We start from the raw sequence: 22177 nt of genomic DNA on the forward strand, positions 1-22177 counted from the left end.
TTGAAGATCACATATACAGCTATGTTTTCGCACTCTGTCATCTGAGCTTTATATAATTTTAATGTTTTCTCCACCTTTCAGACTTTCTTTCACTCTCAGAAAGATATTCCACCAGGAAAACGTTACACACCAAACAGCAGCCACTGACTCTCAGGTTCCCATTCTTGAGCCCTCAGTTGGATACATTTGGGATGAGATGGGAAGCCGAGCATAATATCACATGAACCCACTCCAGGCGTTGCAAGATTATGGGCAAGCACTAGCTTCTTAACCATTGACTTAGTATTCAGGTGCACTAATCCTAGAGGTGCTAGAGTCTTGTAATTGAGGAGACGTTGGCTTTTGATATGGTCGTCCCAGGATGACGTTATGCTCATTATTGGCCTCCTCTAGCTTAACAGTTTTATCATTGTAGGCCCTTTCCTGATAGTCAGATTTTTATTCCGAATTTACGACAGCCAACTTAAGGAAATTTTTGTCCAGCCAAAAAAAAAAAATAAAAAAAAAAATAACCCGGAAGCTTTGAATTTACAACATGTTACCAATATATAGAATAAATTCAAGGTGCTCGATTCGTTGATTTCAGTGGCAGCTTAAACTCCAAAATTAATTTGTTAATTTTAACAAAGTGGTTTTTTCTTAGCGATGCTAGAATGTATTTTGTCACATACAACATAACATTCTGTTAGTCTAATAAAATCTTCATGTTACAATAATCTGCTGTAATAGCAGAGTACATTCTAGCATCACTCGGACAACAGTGTTTCTGTAAAATTTAACCCATCCATATTTTTGGGTGTATCTTGTCATGTCGAAAGGTAGGACCAAACGTGTTAACAATGTTTTCATGCAGTGCATAATTGATTACTTTCAATGAAGGCATTCAGCCTTTCTACAGAGCCTGAACATAATACTTTCGTTTCTTCTCTTTCAAACACCTGATGAAAATAATAAATTATCTAGTATAATACCAGTACATATTATAGTCGGATTTATGGCAGATGGCGCACAAGTGTTTTCAATCTCCGCATCTGACATACTTCATTACAAAAGAATGCCTTAGTAGTTTTATGTACTCTTTTGCTTGAGTTGTGTTGTTGATTACAAACAAAATCTTCCTTCCGTCTTCGGTTCAGCTTAGGCCTAACTCGAGGTTATGGACGAAAGAACCCAATATCCATTAGCTGGCTTTTGTCTTCCATTGGCGCACAAAGCCGCTTGACTATGACTGAATCTCAAGAGTCCGACAAGGAAGATGTTGACGTGCAGTGTAATATGTATAGACTTTGTGAAGATGACCTTACCACTCATTGATCTTTCTTGAAATAAAACGCGACTAGGATGTATTTGACATATATTACCCATATCAAACTATTGCTGATGAAGGGTCCCAAGAATAGAGAGCCTAGGAAGATTACTTCACATGCGCACCAAAAGGATATATATGTAGAGGCCAGATTCATGCCCAGAACATTCAGAAAATTCAAAACATAAACTCCTGTCCACGTTGTTACTTTTTATTGTTTCATAGCATTGGAAAATACATCATCAATTGGGCTAAAGGAGAAGAAATTACAACATCTTTCCTCGAAACCTGACTTAACCTCGTAAAGGTGAAAGAAACCATCCACCAGCTAAGACAAATAACAGACAAATACGACGTACGTTGTTTCGGCAGACAAAATAACCATATTTACACATTCTTTTGCATAAACTATTATTACAAAGTACTTGTAGAAGGGTTAAAAATAGACAGAAAAAAAATCTAGGCCAAAATACTACTCGCGCTCTTCAGCTGGGAGCAACTTCGACAACATTCTGAAAGATCAGGTATTTCACTTAAACCCAATCATGAAGACTCACCACCAATATACAGGATAGCAGACATGCTAACAACACCATGCATGTCAGGCAAGATTTATATCTGAAACCTGAAAATGCACAACAAAATGAAAATGTCCACATTGTGAACAAAAACTCTACAGGAAGTTAAAACAGTTTTGGAAAAATGCTTTTCAGCTATCCTAAAAATATACAATGCATGTGGATACCAGACAATTCAAAGACATTGGCAGGACATCTCCACATGAGACTTCTCGATCCTCTACACGAAGATCTTTCATCGAGATTTAATCCATGACTTTAATTTCGATATTGTTAACTATCGATTTATTAATGGCAGAAAACATCACAGAAAGCCCAGCATAAGGTGTGTACAAATCTTTCTATAGCGTGTACAAACATTGACGATTTCAATCTACGTAATAAAAACACTGGTTAAAACTTCTAAGTCAAGGCTACACTATCAAGTCTCTCTATTGAAAGTGCCTTAAATTTTGTTCAACCATTAATTACAACATATAATCATAGCGTGAAAAATCCACGGCGCTACGCGCTTTATAAGCATGCATCTTACTCCGTTTAACTTGGGGCTATATAGGAACTGTATGTACACGACACAGCCTTATAATCCCCGCTATGTTTATATGAACAGTTGCATTGAAAGTCTATCTGAAATACTATCAGCCTTTTTCTTGCCTCATTGGACTACGTGCTGGATTTGATTGTTATAAATTGTGCCTTTTCAGCATCACTGGAAACTGCACACTTCTCGCATGTACATATGCGATTAATGTTTTTCTGTATCAAAAGAGTGTAAAATGTGATTGGTCACGAACCATGTGACCTTTTGGCTAATGAAACACGACAAAATGATTGGAATCCTTGTGTTTTAATGATAACACACGTGTATTTCTATCATCACTGGTTTTAATGTGAAACACTGGCTTTACAAGTATGGTTCTAAAGAGAGCAGTTTTGAAGCAGTGGTTGAAATTACTCAATGAAAACGTCATTTGGTATCTCTTAAAGCCTTTTACGTCATTATCGGGTGTATCCGCCGTGAGCCTCGATGACAGTCTGAACCCTTCTCATTATACCACCTGTCAGCCTCCTGATACTCTGCAGAGGAAACCGCTGCCATTCCTCGTGCAAGGCGGATTCCAATTGAGCCAGATCATGTACAGGTGGATCCTTTGCTTGCACAAGACGACCATCTGGCCCAATTGGGAGCTGCCTTACACGTTTTACTGGTTGAGGGCATAAACTGCGAAATTTGCTTGCTATTCGGATATGTTTCTTGAACAGCATGTATTATAGAACACATCGTGAAATCAAGGGCTATTTCTGCTTCGCCCGGTAAGGCGTGGTCAATGAGCTCGTAGTGAAATGATCTTAACAACATTTCATTTTAATGTGAGCGTTGGGTGCTTTTAGGTTAGAAATTCTGAGCTCATGAAAAGAGAGACAATAATATAAATACTACATATCGACTACATTTTTATTTAAATCAATACCAGAAACCACTCTTGTTAATGATCACTTAATTTTTATAACTATATTAGCGTCTTCTGAAATCCGGTTCTGAATAAAAGTTAACGCGGTAAATATTCCAAGAATATGAGATAATTCACGAAAACACGTCATAAAATTGTAGACACATTGCCATACGTTAGACCGAGAAAATTTCCAAATTTGACAGCCTAAAGTAAATTTTAAAAATTTTCCCGATATGCTTAACGATAAAGATGAAATAGGTATGTCTTCACATCCCACTGATTACGTGTTTACAACTTTAGCTCCTAGAATCCAAGAATAAATAGCTTATTATAAGTTATAAATGTTGACTTAAGTAAAAACTTAATCCCAGTGTCGTCACCAGGTTGCTTCATAAAACCTCTGGTCAAAGTTCACATCATTCTCCTAGGGAGAATTTAACAAAAAACAGAGTAGCCATGCATATAATGTAAACGATACCCATAAGTTTAAAAAAATCATTCACAATCTGCAAGCATTGTATGGGTGAAAATATACATGTGCTTATATTATTTGCTGGCAAACCATATCCTTATTTCCGTGCCATTATTTTCTAAACTATCTATCGGGTGGGCATAAAAAATGGGCTTAGAAGATGCTGCATTGCTCCATTGTCATTTGTTCAAACCCTTTCAAACTGCCAGCCGTGCAACACAGCAGCATCTTGAGGGAGTGACTCCTTCATTCATAACTAAGGCCGAGTGGACACCGCAGATCCCCGACTGCAGTCCCATGGACTACTCTGTATGGAATTCTCTGAGCGAGAAGGTTTATGAGGGAGAAGGTTGAAGCACGCAAGGACTGTTGGAAAAAAGTGAGGTAAGACGGTTTCGGAGATTTTGAGTGTCAAAGTACGGTCCATTTTTTTATGCCCATCCAGTAATGCATTGTGTTGCAACAAATTTTGAATTTACGTCCGCATATAATGCTTCCCAGTTTTGCTGATATCTAGTGTAATATATATCGCGTCCATCCGGGTTCTGACACCTCATTCCCATGCAGATTGTCCAAAGGGTCAGCGATCAGCTCGCAAACTCCGCTCTCTGTCGCCATGTTGAAAGAGGTACAATCCACGTGATGCCTACAATACGCGGAACAAACCACACTGTCCGGAACCTTCAAGGTTTGTATGTAACGGCTTGTGGATCTCTTTCCTAGTCTCGACTGATACAGGAAGAATCTCTCTGCGAAAACAAAACAGCAGAGTGGGCACTGAAATGTTATTAAGATGTGTTATCCAATAAAAAAGACCTTGTAACTTTCTTACCCGAATGGATATCATATCCCCAATGGATACACCACCCCAAAAAGTCATTGCAACAAAAAGCCATTAATTAACTTTATCTGGCTAAACCATGCATGATAATGTTAACAGATGGTCATCGTGTACGTTAACTCTCAAAATATCATCCGTTAAATTTAGCAGAAAGTCTGTTATATGAGTGATGCTACTGCTAGAATGTATTCTGTTATTGCAGCAGATTATTCCGTCAAATATAACACACACATTTTATTAATTTTGGAATCTTGGGCGCAAATGTGTTCTCTTAGAAGGCGCAGTGTGGACTGACTCAAACCATGCTCTAGCGGCTGTCTTAACTAAGGGCAATCGCTCAGTAAACAAGGTGAAATCACTCTGCGCTCAGTGAATGTACGACAACGCCAAATGAGGTCTGTCAATTACGCAAGTTGCACCTGTTAACGACTTTGTGCGGCAAATGCAACGTAGCTCATTAAATCGTGCTTCATCACATTTATTTTAGGTTGCGACTTGAGTTGTCTCGTCCTTTCCGCGTTACGCGTGTCGTCTGCTTCAGTCATTTTGAGACAGAGCGGGAATTGAGACGATGTCAAATTCAAGGTAATGATTAGCCTGTGTGATTCGATATAACAAAACAACAATTGCGTGGATCCAACATCGTTATTTTCCCGTCTATCAACAGAGCTTTAATGTACAACTTCCACAGCACACTCAATTTATATCAACTGTTTCGATGCGGCAAATTTTACGATTTTTCACTGCGCAAACAAAAGGAATTAATTTTGTATAAATGTCACAATAACACAAACTTACCATTTGTTAATCCAAACACCTCCAGTTCACAAAGACACAGGGACTTTGGCTTCCTCTTTGGGAACATACTGATTTTCAGGTATCTAGACATCAGTGGTTTAACACAAGAAAGAACTGTTTGTGTGCCGTTCTGTAGACGATCTTCGCTTGCATAGCAACGAGTCGGATTTACCATTTGGTCCGTGGAATCATCCCAAAATAGTGACACTGATATTGTGAAGTTAAAAATCACACAACCTGTATAAACAGAACAGTAGGTCTATATCATGCGAAACCAAAACTCCTCTTTGTATTAGATCCTCCATAGACCATATGAAGTACGTTGATTTACGTTTGCTGGCCATAAGAAAACATACAGTCTTACTTGCATTACGCAAGGGAATTTGACACAGATATTGTGAAGTTGAAAATCGCACAGCCTGGATAATTAGAACAGTATACTGTGCTAAAATAAATATCAAGTGTGAACAAACCTTGAAGTAAAATAAAGCTAAAATATGAAGTTGATCACATAGACAACTGAAAACTACACGTAAATATCCTTTTATCTATTTTTTTTCAGAGATTTGAAAGGCATTCAAATATTTGAACACTATGGTGGGCTTTACGAGTCATATTGCCGTTAAGTAGGGACTCTGACGTAACATCATTTTTTTTCCTGATGTTCATCAAAAGGAAGGAACAGTATTTCATTAATCTTTTAGTCATGGATAAAAAGAGTTTTTCCGACATTGTGTCGTGATTAGGGTTGGAAAAACTTCCCGTGAAGTCAGAGCTCCTAAACTCTATTAGTATGGTCCATAAAGCTCACTTTAGAATTCATTTATTTGAAAGCCTTTAACTCTTTTCACAAAGAAATGAAAATATATCTATGCATAGTTTTAAGTGGTCCATTTCGTGATGCCTACTTTGGTGTTTAGAGGTCTTTTCCTTTAAAACTTACTTATTTGACTTATTTATGCCAGACTCAAGAATTTTTCACCTATACAATGGGAGTCAGCTTATGGTAAAGGAAACCGCAGTATCTGGGATAACCCACTGTTCCCCTATGTCACATACAAACATGCTTTTTTGACCGAATAAAATGCACCACCGCCACCCAAAATTTCAAGCCTCTGACCACATTTTACAAGGCCAAAAACATCTAACTGACCATTTCTCTCACTATAATATAGCAAAATGCGTTGAGAGATAATTACTTTGTGGCCTTGGATGAATTGTCACTCCTTTAATAAGATACGCATCCTGCAGGTCCACCATCCACCATGGTGCAAATGACTTGGCAGTCGAGCTGCACGTTTGGTTCAGTCCAGTGACGGGCTTTCGATCCACGGCAAAACTGGAATTCCCGTTGAACACATTACCCTGGTAAACATACGTTTGCACCCCAGATTGCTGTGTGGGTTTGTCTCGAGCAAGTTCCTCCAAGTCTTCATGGAATGAAATAAACTTTATTTACGATGGTACATGGTACATAGAAATGCTAGTGAAAAACAGACAACTGTTTAATACAAATCCAGCGTGCCATTTCTGAGCTATATCCGTCCAGTAAGACCGCAACTTGAATTTTATCAAAATAATTGGGTATTTCTCCGGAAAGAAATATCAATTACTACGTAACAGTTACAGTTGCTTCCAACTCTAATTTCAGCAATCTCAGCAATAGTCCGTTAAAATACCATCATAAATTGGGTTCTTTTACATGGCACTCGAAAAGCTGTATTTATTCCGTAAAAAAATAAATGGTTACCATAAAAATGTGAGAAACAAATGCTTGTACGAGAGCATTTTGGTGCACTGTAAATCTGACACTGGTGATAACTTCAACTGTAACGACATTTAACAGTGAATTTCCAACTTTAGTAGAAACCTTCCACAGCGTGTCACTTCCGAAATTCGTACGGCATTCATAACCCATGAAGGGACGTCCCAAGTCGATAATCGCAAGACCCTTTTTCAAAACAACACGTATGCCCAAATGAAGATACAAGAGATGACGCATAGGGTCTTAAACAGTAAATAAAGCTGGTAGCATGTAAGAGCGAATGATTCATCAGTTTAGGTCGATTAATTCGATATATTGAAACTAACCTCAATTAAACAAGATCATTGGCAAAATGTGCAAAACTTCTCTTTCCTATATCTGATATGTTTTGTTAGGAACCCTTACGCTACACATCAGATTATCGTCTTTTTGACTATACCGATCGATAATTGCACTGTTGACATTAAAGTTGTCGTACCGGTACTTACACTGAGCTTGGGTCAGTCCTGTAAGAAGCACCAAACATACGATAACTGGCTCCATCGTGGATACGATAATCAGTCTGACGGAGGAATGTTTCGTTATAAACGTTTGTAATCGACGTGTATTTCTCCTCTCATGTAAATGTATGCTACCGAAGTCCCATTGGATAGCATAAAAATCCAATATTCATATTCCATTACCGACTGACGGCGACCCATATATATAGTACAGATAATACAAATGAACGTTAGCACAAATAGAATATGAACATCAACCGAACGCTCCGATTCAGCAGTTTTCTTGCGAATCAATGCTTTGGAAAACAATGATCTGTTACAGGATCTTTTAAACATATTGTACTCTCAGCGATCCCGTGATAAACACTGTCTTTTGCTTTTAGAACAGACTGATGATGCCTGAAATGTGCTCGTGTTAGTACAGATAATACAAATGAACGTTAGCACAAATAGATTATGAACATCAACCGAACGCTCCGTTTTATGAAAATTCAGTAACAAAAAAAATGAAAAAAAAAACACTCTATTATAATTTCATATCTTTTTGCTATAATTCAGAATATATCGAGGATATGTAATGAGTTATCGATATCAATATCATTAAACGATTGATTAATGTGGATTGAGCTTCTATCCGATAGGTCACCGGAAATTATCGATCTGAAGGAAGTTCATTAATATAAAAGCGAAGAAGCGCGAGTCGTGGCGGGTGGCTAAGACATGCACTTATCTGTCAAACGCTAGGAAGGGAATACACTTACTCTCATTGTTAGTGGGGCCATGATGAAAATAAGCTGTCGATGACGAGAGTATCTTTGGCTACCGTTCCTTGAAGATCACTTGCCTTTCAGCAATAACTAAAGCAATGAATCAACGTAAAACATCAACCTGTGCACCATATGTGTATTACAGCTAAGCAACCATGTTTGTGCCATGATAGGAATCAACCAACATTAACCTATGACCTTTGTGAATTTCTCAGGGGCACAACATAAGCTATCAACATGCGCGCATATATACGGTCCTCTCGCACTCCCTATTTTCCATTCTCTGTCACTATACCTCTTCTTACAGCAGCCTCCATAGTGATAACGTGTAAGTAATAAGGCACCATACTCATCCCAATGATCTCGGAAGAGAAATCTCCAAAACTTCACATCGCCTGACATGTACGCGATATTACTGTACGTGGCGTCAAAAACTCTTCCTTGAAATAAAGGCTATAAGGCTTGAGGAGTCGGATCGTGAAATCGTATTACACGAGTTGGCTGAGTATTCTAAGACGGAATCGACTACAGCGTTCTTAAATAATCACTGTTCTTTCAATGTTCAAGTTTATGTGACTACGCCTGGATATATAGTGCCTGAGACATTCATAATGTAATATAACGCACTGACCATTCATAGCTGACAACGAGGAATAAAGGTTAGACACTCTATAGCTGACCAGAGCTTACAAAGACAAGATGAAGGAGCTGTCAGCAGGCTGATTCTACAGTCAAACGTATCCTTCATCTGCATGTATGTAGCTTATTTCACCAGAATTTGACACTTTTGTTTTGTCCTAGCAATGTCCTGATCATACCTTTTCTATCACTGAGCTTACTATTATTTTCGTCTCCATGAAATGCTTGTATTTGTTCTTGTGCAAATTAGCACGGAGTTTTACATAACACTGTGTGTTGATGGGTTTCCCCATGGGTTTCGTGGGTTTCCCCCAGGCCCTGCCCGCTTTCCTCCCACCATAATTAAGTATCGCCTAAAACACCATGCAATTGGATAATAATAAAATTAAATTTGTTCTTTCATTCTCTGAGCTACAAAGGATCGTTGTACGAAGACATCGCAGGTTTTTCCTAACGGCAGATGACAATGGCGTTTCATGATTCGCCACATGTATCAAGAATGTTTTACACATGTATTTATCATGTGACGATTCAGCAGTTTTCTAGCGAATCAATGCTTTGGAAAACAATGATCTGTTACAGGATCTTTTAAACATATTGTACTCTCAGCGAGCCTGTTTGAATGATAAACACTGTCTTTTGCTTTTAGAACAGACTGATGATGCCTGAAATGCGATATTGACACTTTGCTTTTGATGGCTCCCATTTCGCTGTTCCGTTCATATTAACAAACTGATAACAACCGAAACTATGGTTTCTGATAATGGGGAATGAAGGAGGTTCAATTTTTCACCATTGTACAAATGCCGATTTCAATGCCATTTCGAAACACTTTTGATCCATAGCCCCCAAACAGCACTTTGCATTCTTTGCATATTATGCAACAAATTACCTCATTCCTTACGTCTAAAAATTCTGCTAAACTATCATATAACTACTGGTGATTGTCATGGTGAGTGTCCCATGAAAGCAAGTGTGTTTAAAGCTACTATGAAAAATAAAAAAATTGTTCTTAAACTTGACATATGTATGTATCAATGTAACGTTGAGTTATTTCATTTATCTGATTGGTGTTTTAGGCCGTATTCAAGAATGTTTCACTTATACGACGGCGGCCAGCATTATGTTGGGAGGAAATCCACGACCATCCGCAGGTTGCTGGCAGATCCTCCCACGTACGGGATGTAAAGCTGAGCCAGGCATATATCCGTTGTGGCTATATTTTGTATGTACATGTTATATTTGTTTAATCAACATTAATATAACACAGATTAAACAACGAACAGACAGTTACCATGAAATAAAGACCATAATAGTATAAATGAGATCCAAATATAATTCGCGAGCATATAGGTCTCTATACTTGGGACTTGAATCGTGAAGTTTTCGAAGAATCTGTATATATGCTAACAAGACGCGCCCCTTACGCAGACAGATTGAGCAAAATGCTTCTTTATGCACTGCTAAAAAAAAGCATCAGATTGAATAGGTCAGTCTAGATTGCTGACGTTATGTGTATAAATATAACTGAATAAAATGTACTGATTTGTTGTCCCTCACCAAATTTAGATGCTCAGTTGGTTAGCGCGCTAGCGCAGCGCAATGATTCAGGAGTCTCTCGCCAATGCGGTCGCTGTGAGTTCAAGTCCAGCTCATGCTGGCTTCCTCTCCGGCCGTACGTGGGAAGGTCTGCCAGCAACCTGCGGATGGTCGTGGGTTTCCCCCAGGCTTCCCCCGGGCTCTGTGGTTTCCACCCACTATAATGCTGGTCGCCGTCGTATAAGTGAAATATTCTTGAGTACGGCGTAAAACACCAATCTAATAAATAAATAAATCAATTTAGATAACAATACGAATCAAAGTCTTACATGGCAGCTAAAAAAGAGTACCGGTGCACATCTTTGAACCCGTGTGCTATTGGTGGACCAAGTTCCACAGGGTGAAACTACTGTACACTAGCATTTTAGTGCTTTAGTGAACACCTATGTGCTGTAACACCCTACTTAGTTTGGATCCGTCAGTCAATGATCAATGAAGTGATATTAAACCTGTCAAAATTGTTTACCTGCCTAATATACATTAATGTGTACAAAATGAGTTAATCAACATACACACGTACGTCAGTATGGAAAAATATTTTCTAAAGTTTCAGTATGTAAATATTTGGTAATATACGTTTTCTTCTTTACAAACGTTTTTCTTCATTTCGGCCTTTGTTGTAGGATCTTGTCGTATACCAATTTTGCAGCCACTGTGTCTTCAACACCAATACCTGAAAAAGATAAATTTTGCCATCCTAAAGAAAGGGTTGACCTTACTGCCTTAACACAGGGCGACATTTATATCATATATATCAACCTAGACAAAACAACCTTCCCACCTATGACCGGAGAGGAAGCCAGCGCGAGCTGGACAGACATAAATTAGATATCAGATATCTATGAAAGCAATTTGTTCACAAGGAATTCTTGTCACCTACCTAGTGATTTGAAGATGGTGGTTTGATCAGTTTGCGGTTTCTTCCAACCCTGGAACAATTCACCAGCTTCAGCGAATATTTCGGCCTGAAATCATCCAATATGTAAAATGTATAAACGCACATATATACAAGCCCTTTGTACTTACACATAACTGCATGTGCAATGGCCTTCTCAGAATTAATTCAAAGATACTTCTTTTCCGATAGCACTGATTTCGAATCGCTGTATCAAATCAATTCTATCACGAAAATGATAACTTTAACACTATACGGTTTATCTTGCATGAATGTAAAAATAGGTCTTGGGTTTCCGCACAGGTTTCCCCTCATCGAAAGTATAAATGAAATAGCCCTGAGTATGACGTAAAACAATAAAATAAATAAATACATAAATAAATGTAAACGCAGATATATCACACAAAACTGTTCCCCAAACGTTATGTCTTAATTTACTAACGTTTCCCCTTTAAGTCAGGAGCGACTTTCTTAAATGGGTTTCAACTACAGCAAACAATGTCCTTGTTGGGTTTGTAGTACACCTAACATTCGTTCTTTTTCTCTTTTTTTTTTTCAACACCACCTATCACTCTCGATTCAATTAAGTACATTTATGGAGTGGGTATGCAGCAGCAGCTCGAGTTCACACCAGTGTCTTAGACCTAATGTAATGAAAACCGCTGGAAACCCAGAGACAGTCTGCGAACATACATACTGCGTAAATCGGATGTTTGTCTTCAGCAAGATCACGCGAAAAACCCTTATAACTAATAAAAACACTTAAACAGCGTTATGTCTTTATTATTTCTTCATCCAGTCCAGATGTTCTACAAGGAGAGTATCTTTCTACCAATAAACCGTGATCTAACGATTGGAGTAGTCACTGAGTTGAGGCTTCGTCAATGGAGACACTAAAACGTGTTCGTTAAGCCTGTCATACGTAAATGTCGCTCTAACTATGCCATAACCAAGTCCATTGTACCTCGATCAAAACGCAGGACGGCTATAATACATCAATTCTGAACATGTCTGAAGTCCGAGCAGAGTTTCTGCGCTTACTCGACACCATTAACAAGCCGCGACATTGAAAGTTGCCTCTGTGTTGTCTGCAGGTTTACGAGTTCTTACTATCTGCGCTTATGCCATTTTTGATGGACGCGCCGTCATCTTCCTGGTTGTAGGACATAGTGTGGTGGGGGCATTAAAAAAGAAAACGCACCAATCGGCGTGTGCGATACCATTCAAATTTCCATTTTGTCTTAGTGCATTTTTCTGATTCAGCATAAGTTCATATAAAGTGCCATAAAAAGAGATAAACTGTCCTTAAAATAATTTTGAGAAAAGGATATTCCACATAATACATATCTATTTTCGTGTCATAGGAAGATATGCAGTTCTGATGAACAAACACATGGCCCAGAGGTAACGGATTCGAAAACGCGACATATATTGCATGAAAGTAGCACTCAAGAAGCTGTAAATGTACACTGTACTTTGCTCAGAATGACATCTCCAGATTCCACCATGGCTGCTTCGCGACTGTCCACCACCAGAACAGAAGAGCGGACAAGGTCTGGGTCAAGCTCCTGCCAGTCAGCTTTACACGCCCCAACAGCTACAAACAGTGAGAACCTTTTGATCTTTTAATTTTGTTTGAAAAAAATCAATGGGTTTCAAATCAGAGAAAGGCTTCTATTATTGGTGAGAGGGGGCATAATTGGCAAACGCGTACCATAAATTAATGGATTTAGAATGTTCAGCAAACGGTTGTCCGTGCCAGTTTTACGGTCGAGACAGAGTTAGTTTGTTCATGCATACATTTTATCAGAATGGCAAAGAAGGTTTTCCTGTCCGGCTTCAGAAACTTCAAACAAATCGAAGGAGAAAAAAGTTTACACGCACATATAATATTTGGTCCTAATGGATGCAGGCTTCATGAAACACAACACCGTACATCAGTTGTTACAACAATGTAACCTAGCTCACATCCAGAACATTTTCATGGTGTTTTTTTCTGTCAGATATTTTTTTCTTTAAAGTGAAATTTTTATTCACTTTCATGGGATTATCATTCAATAAAATTCAATCATCTCTTGCTGTGCTGCCACCAATGAAGAATTGTGCCAAAGACATTAGACAGGACACCCTGTCCAGTCACATTACACTGACACCAAGCCAACCAGTCTTGTTTCTTTGCTCTAATCAGTGCTGTGCACCATTTTTGCACCATTTTTGCACCACTTTTAAAGTCTTCGATATGACCCAAACCAGGTTTGATCGACGCAGATGCTGTAGCCATAAGGCCACCGAAGCAGTCTTTATGCAAATGAAATGAGAAACTACACGAACCATTAATATGAGTACCAGCTTTGACCCAATCAGCCTTGAGCAATGGTTTCATTGCAGAGGTTGCCATAACAATGATGTCTGCCCCCTTGACGGCCTCTTCCACAGAATCACACACTCTACCATTGGGCACTTGAGTCACTAACTTCTCAGCACTCTCCAGTGTTCTGCTTGCAATACGTACCTTCAATATTTAAGTAAGTTCATCTGAGCTGGATGTCTTATTTTTACCATGAACAGGCAAATAAATGTCTTGAAATATTACTTTTGGTGCTGAAACTTACATTTCACAGCAGGATATCATCCTACCTATCAAACAAATCTCAACACACCTTTCTAAGATCAATAGACCTCTCAGAATTAGGCAAAATGTAAAATTTAATCTTGGGCGAAACTTTAGATCATTCACTGTAAATTCATGAACACGGTACCAATGATGATGAGTACCATGATGAAAGGATGCAGAATATAAACTTACCTCAGTAAAATTGTAGATTGAGCTGAGAGAGTGGTAGTGGGAATGACCCTGAACTCCAGCTCCTACAATAGCCAGGATATGAGGCGACGGCTTACACAGAGCCTGAAAGCAGATTTTGGCGGAGATACAGTTACTGCATTTTCCCTACCTATTCACATACACAAAAGTCGATTTTGAGGCTAATAAAGGTAATAAAATATTACTTTTGGGCATTTTTGCAATACGTTATGACATTACCTTCCAAACACTAACCCTCCTGTAGTAAGGGTAATAGGGGAGGCCCTTAACACCCACACCTACTGTAGTCAGGATAATAGGGTAGGCTCTCAACACTCAACCCTGCTGCAGTCAGGATCTGAGGGATGGCCCTGAACACCTACCCCTACTGTAGACAGGAGACCCTGAACACCCAACCCCACTGCAATCAGAATCTAAGGGAGGCCCTGAACACCCAACCCTACTGCAGTCAGGATCTAAGGGGAGGCCCTGAACACCCAACCCTACTGCAGTCAGGATCTGAGGGATGGCCCTGAACACCTACCCCTACTGTAGACAGGAGATCCTGAACACCCAACCCCATTGCAATCAGAATCTGAATAAAGCCCTGAACACCCAACCCTACTGCAGTCAGGATCTGAGAGGGGGCCCCGAACACCCAACCCTAATGTAGGCAGGATAAGAGGGATGACCCTGAACACCCAAACCTACTGTAGTCAGGATATGAGGGGAAGCCCTGAACACCCAACCCTACTGTAGTCAGAATCTGAGGGGAGGCCTTGAACACCGAACCTTACAGCAGTCAGGATCTAAGAGGGGGCCCTGAACACCCAACCCTAATGTAGGCAGGATAAGAGGGGAGGCCTTGAACACCCAAGCCTACTGTAGCCAGGATAAGAGGGGAGGCCTACCACACCCCACCCTACTGTAGTCAGAATCTGAGGGAGGCCCTGAACACTCAACCCTACTGTAGTCAGGATCTGAGGGGAGGCCCTGAACACCCAACCCTACTGCAGTCAGGATCTGAGGGATGACCCTGAACACCTACCCCTACTGTAGACAGGAGATCCTGAACACCCCACCTTACTGCAGTCAGAATCTGAGGCAGGCCCTGAACACTCAACCCTACTGTAGTCAGGATAAGAGGGAAGACCCAGAACACTCAACCCTACTGCAGTCAGAATCTGAGGGGAGGCCCTGAACACCTGACCCTAATGCAGTCAGGATCTGAGGGATGGCCCTGAACACCTACCCCTACTGTAGACAGGAGACCCTGAAATCCCAACCCCATTGCAATCAGAATCTCAGGGAGGCCCTGAACACTCAACCCTGCTGCAGTCAGGATCTGAGGGATGGCCCTGAACATCTACCCCTACTGTAGACAGGAGACCCTGAACACCCAACACCACTGCAATCAGAATCTAAGGGAGGCCTTGAACACCCAAACCTACTGTAGTCACGATCTGAAGGGAGGCCCTGAACACCTAACCCTACTACAGTCAGGATCTGAGGGATGGCCCTGAACACCTACCCCTACTGTAGACAGGATCTGAAGGGAGGCCCTGAACACCTAACCCTAATGCAGTCAGGATCTGAGGGATGGCCCTGAACACCTACCCCTACTGTAGACAGGAGGCCCTGAACACCCAACCCCATTGCAATCAGAATCTGAAGAAGGCCCCGAACACTCCACCCTACTGTAATCAGGATCTTAAGGGAGGCCCTGAACACCTGACCCTAATGCAGTCAGGATCTGAGGGATGGCCCTGAACACCTACCCCTACTGTAGACAGGAGGCCCTGAACACCCCACCCTACTGCAATCAGAATCTGAAGAAGGCCCCGAACACCCCACCCTACTGTAATCAGGATCTTAAGGGAGGCCCTGAACAGTTGACCCCATTGCAATCAGAATCTCAGGGAGGCCTGAACACCTGACCCTAATGCAGTCAGGATCTGAGGGATGGCCCTGAACACCTACCCCTACTGTAGACAGGAGACCCTGAACACCCAACCCCATTGCAATCAGAATCTGAAGAAGGCCCCGAACACTCAACCCTACTGTAATCAGGATCTTAAGGGAGGCCCTGAACACCTGACCCTAATGCAGTCAGGATCTGAGGGATGGCCCTGAACACCTACCCCTACTGTAGACAGGAGGCCCTGAACACCCAACCCCATTGCAATCAGAATCTGAAGAAGGCCCCGAACACCCCACCCTACTGTAATCAGGATCTTAAGGGAGGCCCTGAACACCTGACCCCATTGCAATCAGAATCTCAGGGAGGCCCTGAACACCTGACCCTAATGCAGTCAGGATCTGAGGGATGGCCCTGAACACCTACCCCTACTGTTGACAGGAGGCCCTGAACACCCAACCCCATTGCAATCAGAATCTGAAGAAGGCCTCGAACACCCACCCCTACTGTAATCAGGATCTTAAGGGAGGCCCTGAACACCTGACCCTAATGCAGTCAGGATCTGAGGGATGACCCTGAACACCTACCCCTACTGTAGACAGGAGATCCTGAACACCCCACCCTACTGCAGTCAGAATCTGAGGGAGGCCCTGAACACTCAACCCTACTGTAGTCAGGATCTTAAGGGAGGCCCTGAACACCCAACCTTACTGCAGTCAGGATCTGAGGGGAGGCCCTGAACACCCAACCTTACTGTAGACAGGATCTGAGGGGAGGCCCTGAACACCCACCACTACTGTAGGCAGGATCTGAGGGGAGGCCCACAACACCCAACCCTACTGCAGTCAGAATCTTAGGGAGGCCCTGAACACTCAACCCTAATGTAGGCAGGATAAGAGGGGAGGCCCTAAACACCCAACCCTACTGCAGTCAGAATCTGAGGGAGGCCCTGAAAAATCAACCCTACTGTTGTCAGGATCTGAGGGGAGGCCCTGAACACCCAACCCTACCGTAGTCAGGATCTGAGGGGAGGCCCCAAACACCCAACCCTACTGCAGTCAGGATCTGAGAGGGGGCCCCAAACACCCAACCCTACTGTAGTCAGAATCTGAGCGGAGGCCCTGAACACCTGACCCTAATGCAGTCAGGATCTGAGGGATGGCCCTGAACACCTACCCCTACTGTAGACAGGAGACCCTGAACACCCAACCCCATTGCAATCAGAATCTCAGGGAGGCCCTGAACACTCAACCCTGCTGCAGTCAGGATCTGAGGGATGGCCCTGAACATCTACCCCTACTGTAGACAGGAGACCCTGAACACCCAACCCCACTGCAATCAGAATCTAAGGGTTGCCTTGAACACCCAAACCTACTGTAGTCATGATCTGAAGGGAGGCCCTGAACACCTAACCCTACTACAGTCAGGATCTGAGGGATGGCCCTGACCACCTACCCCTACTGTAGACAGGAGACCCTGAACACCCCACCCCACTGCAATCAGAATCTCAGGGAGGCCCTGAACACCTAACCCTAATGCAGTCAGGATCTGAGGGATGGCCCTGAACACCTACCCCTACTGTAGACAGGAGGCCCTGAACACCCAACCTCATTGCAATCAGAATCTGAAGAAGGCCCCGAACACCCCACCCAAGTGTAATAAGGATCTTAAGGGAGGCCCTGAACACCTGACCCTAATGCAGTCAGGATCTGAGGGATGACCCTGAACACCTACCCCTACTGTAGACAGGAGATCCTGAACACCCCACCCTACTGTAGTCAGAATCTGAGGGAGGCCCTGAACACCCAACCCTACTGTAGTCAGGATCTGAGGGGAGGCCCTGAACACCCAACCCTACTGCAGTCAGGATCTGAGGGGAGGCCCTGAACACCCAACCTTACTGTAGACAGGATCTGAGGGGAGGCCCTGAAAACCCACCACTACTGTAGGCAGGATCTGAGGGGAGGCCCACAACACCCAACCCTACTGCAGTCAGAATCTTAGGGAGGCCCTGAACACTCAACCCTAATGTAGGCAGGATAAGAGGGGAGGCCCTAAACACCCAACCCTACTGCAGTCAGAATCTGAGGGAGGCCCTGAACACTCAACCCTACTGTTGTCAGGATCTGAGGGGAGGCCCTGAACACCCAACCCTACCGTAGTCAGGATCTGAGGGGAGGCCCTGAACACCCAACCCTACTGCAGTCAGGATCTGAGAGGGGGCCCCAAACACCCAACCCTACTGTAGTCAGGATAAGAGGGAAGACCCAGAACACTCAACCCTACTGCAGTCAGAATCTGAGGGGAGGCCCTGAACACCTGACCCTACTGTAGTCAGGATCTGAAGGGAGGCCCTGAACACCTGACCCTAATGCAGTCAGGATCTGAGGGATGGCCCTGAACACCTACCCCTACTGTAGACAGGAGACCCTGAACACCCAACCCCATTGCAATCAGAATCTCAGGGAGGCCCTGAACACCTGACCCTAATGCAGTCAGGATCTGAGGGATGGCCCTGAACACCTACCCCTACTGTAGACAGGAGACCCTGAACACCCAATCCCACTGCAATCAGAATCTAAGGGAGGCCCTGAACACCCAAACCTACTGTAGTCACGATCTGAAGGGAGGCCCTGAACACCTACCCCTACTACAGTCAGGATCTGAGGGATGGCCCTGAACACCTACCCCTACTGTAGACAGGAGACCCTGAACACCCAACCCCACTGCAATCAGAATCTCAGGGAGGCCCTGAACACCTAACCCTAATGCAGTCAGGATCTGAGGGATGGCCCTGAACACCTACCCCTACTGTAGACAGGAGACCCTGAACACCCAACCCCATTGCAATCAGAATCTGAAGAAGGCCCCAAACACCCCACCCTACTGTAGTCAGGATCTTAAGGGAGGCCCTGAACACCTGACCCTAATGCAGTCAGGATCTGAGGGATGGCCCTGAACACCTACCCCTACTGTAGACAGGAGATCCTGAACACCCCACCCTACTGCAGTCAGAATCTGAGGGAGGCCCTGAACACCCAACCCTACTGCAGTCAGGATCTAAGGGGAGGCCCTGAACACCCAACCCTACTGCAGTCAGGATCTGAGGGGAGGCCCTGAACACCCAACCTTACTGTAGACAGGATCTGAGGGGAGGCCCTGAACACCCACCACTACTGTAGGCAGGATCTGAGGGGAGGCCCACAACACCCAACCCTACTGCAGTCAGAATCTAAGGGAGGCCCTGAACACTCAACCCTAATGTAGGCAGGATAAGAGGGGAGGCCCTGAACACCCAAACCTACTGTAGTCAGGATCTGAGAGGAGGCCCTGAACACCCAACCCTACTGTAGTCAGAATCTTAGGGAGGCCCTGAACACTCAACCCTACTGTAGTCAGGATCTGAGGGGAGGCCCTGAACACTCAACCCTACTGTAGTCAGGATCTGAGGGGAGGCCCTGAACACCCAACCCTACTGCAGTCAGAATCTGAGGGGAGGCCCTCAACACTCAACCCTACTGTTGTCAGGATCTGAGGGGAGGCCCTGAACACCCAACCCTACTGTAGTCAGAATCTTAGGGAGGCCCTGAACACTCAACCCTACTGTTGTCAGGATCTGAGGGGAGGCCCTGAACACCCAACCCTACCGTAGTCAGGATCTGAGGGGAGGCCCTGAACACCCAACCCTACTGCAGTCAGGATCTGAGAGGGGGCCCCAAACACCCAACCCTACTGTAGTCAGGATAAGAGGGAAGACCCAGAACACTCAACCCTACTGCAGTCAGAATCTGAGGGGAGGCCCTGAACACCTAAAGCTACTGTAGATAGGACAAGAGATCTGAGGGGAGGACCAGAACACCTAATCCTACTGTAGTCAGGATAAGAGGGAAGGCTGAGAACACCCAACCCTACTGTAGTCAGAATCTGAGGAGAGGCCCTGAACACCCAACCCTACTGTAGACAGGATCTGAGGGGAGGCCCAGAACACTCAACCCTTCTAAAGTCAGCATAAGAGGGGAGGCCCTGAACACTCAACCCTTCTAAAGTCAGTATAAGAGGGGAGGCCCTGAACTCCCAACCCTACTGCAGTCAGGATAAGAGGGGAGACCCTGAGCACCCAACCCTACTGTAGTCAGGATAAGAGAGTTACCCTGAACACCCAACCCTAGTTTAGTCAGGATAAAAGGGGAGGCCCAGAACACCCAACCCTACAGTAGTGAGGATAAGACAGTTGCCCTGAACACCCAACTTTGCTGTAGCAGGATAAAAGGGAAGGCGCTGAACAGCCATCCCTGCTGTAGTCAGGATAAGAGAGCAACCCTGAACACCCAACCCTATTGTAGTCAGGAGAGGCCCTGAACACCAATTCCCAATATAGCTAGGATCTGGGTAAGGGGGGGCCAGGTAGGGGTTACTCAGTTTCTTGAGTGCTGTGGTAAACACCAATGAATTCAATAAATAGTAATGTGGAAGAGCAGTTTTACAGACTAATCAGTTCAATAACTGAAGAAAAATTAAGTCGTCTTTTAATATATCTGGGGTATTTTCTTGCAGAACATGTACATGTATTGGCAGCATGCATTTTAGCATTGCATTCCTCCTCAGTAATGTTTTTAAAGGAATAAAACTTGTAAGCCCTCATTCCACAAGCACACTAAAAATAGTTTACTGCTCAACTGAAATAACACCTGGGCTGAAATGACAAGGACCAATGCTGCAAACAGCTGACATCACCTTTGGTAACAGCTGCAGAGGCTGCTGCAGTCCTCATAGCTGTAATAATTTCACCATCCATCACCTTAAACAAAACAGCAAAATATTATGAAATACAAAAAATGACATTTAAACCAGACCCTTTTCCACCAAATAAACTGAAAAGTATTAATTACTGACGTCAAGTGTTGGTTCAATAACTGCCAAGGTTTTAACAACTCACAATCAATACCTGGATGTTTAATAGGCTATTTTACATGCATGTAGTTTTGATGCACAACCATACCCAGAATTAATTTATTTACAGCTTTAGGGACACCAGTTGTAGGTTCCAGTAGTACAATTAAAGCATGATGAGTGGGGACAGCCTTGTTTTCCGGGTAAAAAGACACAACTTTTGTGGCCAGAGCATTGTCCTTTTCACTGTATGCTGGCATCACCAAAAAAACCCTGAAAGAACAAAAAAAAAAAAAAAAAAATCAGAAATAAGCAATTTTGTGAAAATGAACAAGAGAAATTATGGTTTATCACTATAAATACATATATCAACTGAATAGGGTCTAAAGCCACATCCTTCCTATTCTGTGCATAATAAGCGGTGATTTAAAGTAAGGCTCATAAAACATCCAATTAATTAAATTAACAAAAATAAAAAGTAATTCAGAAAATAATTAAATTACACTTAAATGCGAGCTTAATTAAGAGCAAAAGTACATTCAGGTCACATAATACTTAATTATGGACTGGCGGTGGTGCCTCAAATCCAGTCACGGTCTTCAGCGAGTAGGCTGGAGACCATAAAATTTATTGATTTGTGAATGTAAAGGATTAAAACAGGACCAATTTCCAATTGCTGACTTAAGTCAATACGTGCATGTAACTTAAAGTCCTTTTACTAAAATTAAATGTCGATGAAAATATTGTAGTGCACCTATTGAAATTCTCACCCGTTGTATTTATTAACCCTGGTTGTAGACCGCACGGGCTGAACCACGCCCCCCTTCTCACGATCCGAGAATCGAGCGAGCGCCGTCTCCATGGCAGGGATTAGATCATCATATATTAGCACAGCCCTGACGTCGTCAGCTGAGAAGAACAACAGTTCACCTGCCATCTTTATATCGAGTTC

The 22177-nt window shown here is 42.8% G+C and overlaps 1 protein-coding gene across 1 annotated transcript; it reads right to left on the minus strand.

Annotated features, from left to right (window-relative positions):
- Positions 1 to 1510: 1510 nt before the first annotated feature.
- LOC135482222 (ketimine reductase mu-crystallin-like) lies at positions 1511 to 22162 on the minus strand. Its single transcript, XM_064762100.1, has 12 exons — positions 21996 to 22162; positions 21354 to 21498; positions 21022 to 21133; positions 20548 to 20765; positions 14962 to 15081; positions 14421 to 14522; positions 13946 to 14126; positions 13090 to 13211; positions 11600 to 11684; positions 6649 to 11392; positions 5450 to 5686; positions 1511 to 4559 (listed from the first exon to the last, which is right to left on the minus strand). Exons 1-10 carry the CDS (start codon positions 22160 to 22162, stop codon positions 11322 to 11324), a joined length of 1323 nt encoding a protein of 440 aa, XP_064618170.1. The 3' UTR covers positions 1511 to 4559; positions 5450 to 5686; positions 6649 to 11321.
- Between the last annotated feature and the right edge of the window lie 15 nt (positions 22163 to 22177).

Source organism: Liolophura sinensis, chromosome 1, assembly GCF_032854445.1.
Source record: "Liolophura sinensis isolate JHLJ2023 chromosome 1, CUHK_Ljap_v2, whole genome shotgun sequence".
Taxonomy (NCBI): Eukaryota; Metazoa; Mollusca; class Polyplacophora; order Chitonida; family Chitonidae; genus Liolophura; species Liolophura sinensis.